At 42.1% G+C, this 3,785-nt stretch overlaps 1 protein-coding gene across 1 annotated transcript; it reads right to left on the bottom strand.

Moving 5' to 3' along the window:
- Positions 1-1,752: 1,752 nt before the first annotated feature.
- Positions 1,753-3,207, bottom strand: LOC123308937 (transcriptional coactivator YAP1-like). The gene has a single exon (XM_044891762.1). The coding sequence runs from the start codon at positions 2,940-2,942 to the stop codon at positions 1,836-1,838; it is 1,107 nt and encodes a 368-aa protein (XP_044747697.1). The 5' UTR covers positions 2,943-3,207; the 3' UTR covers positions 1,753-1,835.
- Between the last annotated feature and the right edge of the window lie 578 nt (positions 3,208-3,785).

Below are 3,785 nucleotides of genomic sequence, written 5' to 3'. Positions count from 1 at the left end.
ACCGACAGTCTCAATTGGATCGAAGGAATATAAAAGGAGATATCGCAGATTTTGAAAAATGCCAATTCGTTGATGAAAATCGAAACTAAGAGAAATAGGCTTGCGAAACTGCTTGCAATAGATTGAACGTGTTCGAAAACCTATATTGCTCACCAAGCTTTCGGATATCTAACACTGTTTACCAGAAGATCAAAATTTTAATTTTTCCATTTTTCAACTTTCGAGTTAGGTGGCATCTAGCAGAAAAATCATGGTAGATTTAAACGTGATACATACTCTGAAGAAGCATTTCATCCACCTCGGCGCAACTGTTCGATCTTGAGGAAGTTTTAACTGAACCCAATTTTTTGAGAATTTTTCGAAGGTCATCCTAAGAGTAACTTATCTGTCAGGACAATTACCATCCGATGTTCTGAAAGAGCAACCCTTTTATTGATAAATCTGAGAACTTCATCCATTTCGGCACAACTGTTCGGTCTTGAGGAAGTTTCAACTGAACCCAACTTTTTGGGAATTTTTCGAAAGTAATCTTTAGAGTTATTCATCTGCCAGGAAAATTACCGCAGATCTGAACGTGATAAATATTCTGAAAGAGCCAGTCTTCTAGTAGCCAATCTGAGAATTTCATCCATCTCGGCATAACCGTTCGATCTTGAGGAAGTTTTAACTCAACCCAACTTTTTGGGAATTTTTCGAAGGTCATCTTTAGAGTAATTTATCTTCCAGGAAAATTATCACAGATCTGAACGTGATACATATTCTGAAAGAGCAACTCTTCTAGTAATAAATCGGAGAAATTTATCCATTTCGGCACAACCGTTCGGTCTTGAGGAAGTTTTAACTGAACCCAACTTTTTGGGAATTTTTCGAAGGTCTGACAGTCTTCATGAGAACATTGGAATTTTTTCTGTTTTTCCGTTTTTCATTTTCCAATTCACTTCGAAGGGCTCTCTGGAGTGCAATTCTCTTCTGGATCATCACCTGTATGGTTTCCTAGGATCTACAAAACAACTTCTGTACACTCCATCCATAGCCTAGGACTGTAATAAAACACTCTGATTTTCAGACAGGGGAGCAAATAGGTCATTTTAGGAGCTCTCTAATTCCTTGCTCATTTGACAATGAAGTCATTATCGTATTTTTAGGCAAACTTAACAAATTTCTAAACTATGATGAGCAGAGAAAAAGATGAATGTGTATATTTTCTAGGATTGGCGTGAATGGTTATATTTTCAACTGAGTGCGGAATATTGATTGATCACACTAATTTTTTATAAAATTCAAGTGCGCTTTGCAAACGGCACATAAATTAGTTGGTAATATTGTGTACTTGTCAGATAAACTGGTATATTATTAACAAAGGAAGGCTGTAGGTACGACCATATCGACTGATCGATCCTCAATCTCAAAATCTGCTTAGGCTTACTCTGCGATGGAGTATCATGCCGTACTATTGTTGAACCCTACAGAATTTTCGGAACTCCAAGAGCAAAATCCAAAGGTTCAATTCGAAATGACATATTCACCGTGTTCCCGAACAAATTTTTTTTCGTGGACCTCGTCTAAACGAAGCGTCGATTCCTTCGTCTGTGGTATTTTGGTATCTACCCGATCGATTCGATAAACTGAGCAATGTGCCGCGTTATTTTTAACTCTGTGTTGAATTGTTTGTTTCAGGAATAGCTCTGCCTTGCAATTAGGATTGCGTGAAGCGTGAACCGTCTGAATTTCAGAGTCTCATCAGAAAACACACTTGTTAAAAACGTTTCATTAATAAAAGATCTACTTGTGTATAAAAATAGTAACATTGATAAAACGATTACATCGGTAAACAATCAATAGTCTCTCTCGATTTGCAACGTCTGCATCAGGTCCTCGGAATACTGCAAATCCTCCCCTAGATCTGGTATGTAAGGGATATCTAGAGGTTGGACGTCGCTTGATATGTTCATGTAGTCGGGGGATACACCAAGCTGGCTGTTGTCGACTTCTTCAGGTATCCAGTCTTTCAGGGACTCACCAACAGCACTATCTGACGATTTTTGGCGTGAATGGTCGAGGTTTGGGAAGGTAACAACTTTGTTCACTCCACTTTTGAGCAATAACTGTTTTCTCAGTTCTTCTCTACGTTCCTTCAGCTTCTCCCTTTCCAAATGGAGCAGTTGCAGCCTTAGGTCTTGCTGTTTGATGTGTAGAACGTTACTATCCGACATGTTGTACCAGGGTGTAGCCCCTGTGTTTCCGAAAGCTGCTGTTTGGAGATGGGCTGGTATCCTAGGGTCACACCACGTGGTCGTTCGGTTGATGTGGTCGATGAAGTAAATTTCACCTTCAGGAGTCACTGATTGTTCCCAGCCTTCTGGTAAGGGACCAAGAAGCTCCGCTGTCATCTTGGGAGGGGCGTTTAGATGACTGGTTGGTCTGTCGTTCACTGCTTTCCTTGGGTCTTCCCAAGTTGTCGTCTTAGTGATGTGATTGAGGTAATACGTCTGTCCCTCTGGGGTTCTAGCCTCTTCCCAGCCGTAAGGAAGGGGTGTGGAGTTGGGTTTTTGGACCATATCGTAGGACAGTTGTTTGTTGTGCTGTGGACATGAGTGCATCTCACCGAACTGTTGAGTCTGTTGGAGGGACGCCGGGGAACTGTGAGCTCTATGATGCACAGTCTGAAGCGGTATGGAATTCAAAGGGGACACAGGTGAAGTTGTGAATATACCGGATGATGTGAAGGCTCCGGAATCCGAAGAATTCTCCCGGGAGTGATCGACGCTCTTAGAACCCGTGGTGGGCGGTTTGAAGAAGGAATCCGGCAGTTTCCTCTTGCTCCATGGCACTTGTTGGGGGTGGTTGGTGCCGGGTGACAGCACACTGTCGAACAAGGCTTGAAGGTCCGTCTCAGTGTTACCAACGGTAGAAACGCGAGTTTCCTGTTGGCCCGACGCCATGATGAACACCGGCACGTACACGAACAATGGGTTTTTATCAGACCGTTCCCGAAATGTGCCGATTTGTTATCAACTGATTTTCTTCGTAATGGGCCAAGGTCACACGTTGCACTGGCTGTTCATGTTCAAACTGCGAGCGGGCTACGGGCGTGGCGCTTACCGCGCGCTAAGTCGAAAATAGACTGAGTTATATGTACTCGAATAATTAAAATTGACCAGCGCAAGCTTGAGTTTTACGACTCCTACGGGCTGGTTACGCTGAAATCGGAGAATGAGGTCCGGACGACTAGCTTCGCCTTCGAGCGGCATTTGAACGGCAAACTCACGAAAACTCTATGTGTTAAGTAAGGTTCAATAGCTTGTAGGGTGGGCGTACACAATGATCGGAATCGTTATAAAACCAGATTTTATTAGGTGCAACTTCCGGTCAACATCTTCGAAGACAAACTGCCAGTTCTCATTTTTGCAGGGAACAAATAAGGCGCTCAAATATCTGATGTTTCCATTTTTATGCCAGAAAGGATCTAGATCGTTTGGGTAGGACTCATCACCGAGGAATCCTTGGTCAAATTCAAACTTTGTTGTTCTGACAAGATTCGAGCAATCTTACCTACACCTGTAGCCCTTTAGGGCGCAAAATAAGCACTTGTAAAAAGAATTATCAAACTGGAGAAGAAAAGAAGGCCATAGGAAACAGAACACTCCGTATTAATCAATTCACTACAGAAGTTGTTCGTATACTTATATGTCTTGGGGTTTGTAGCAGGTGAATTTCTTCCTTGAACCTTTTTATTTAAGGGAGCAATACGAAAAATGCTCGACCTACAAAATACTTTTTTCTTC

The sequence above is a fragment of the Coccinella septempunctata genome, chromosome 3, assembly GCF_907165205.1.
Source record: "Coccinella septempunctata chromosome 3, icCocSept1.1, whole genome shotgun sequence".
NCBI classification, from domain to species: domain Eukaryota; kingdom Metazoa; phylum Arthropoda; class Insecta; order Coleoptera; family Coccinellidae; genus Coccinella; species Coccinella septempunctata.
The sequence above is the reverse complement of the archived record's forward strand: the minus strand, read 5'-3'. Positions and strand labels throughout refer to the sequence as shown.

What these genes read in the sequence shown, in the direction of transcription:
- LOC123308937 (XM_044891762.1), bottom strand. Translation starts at nt 2,942, where the DNA reads ATGGCGTCGGGCCAACAGGAAACTCGCGTTTCTACCGTTGGTAACACT.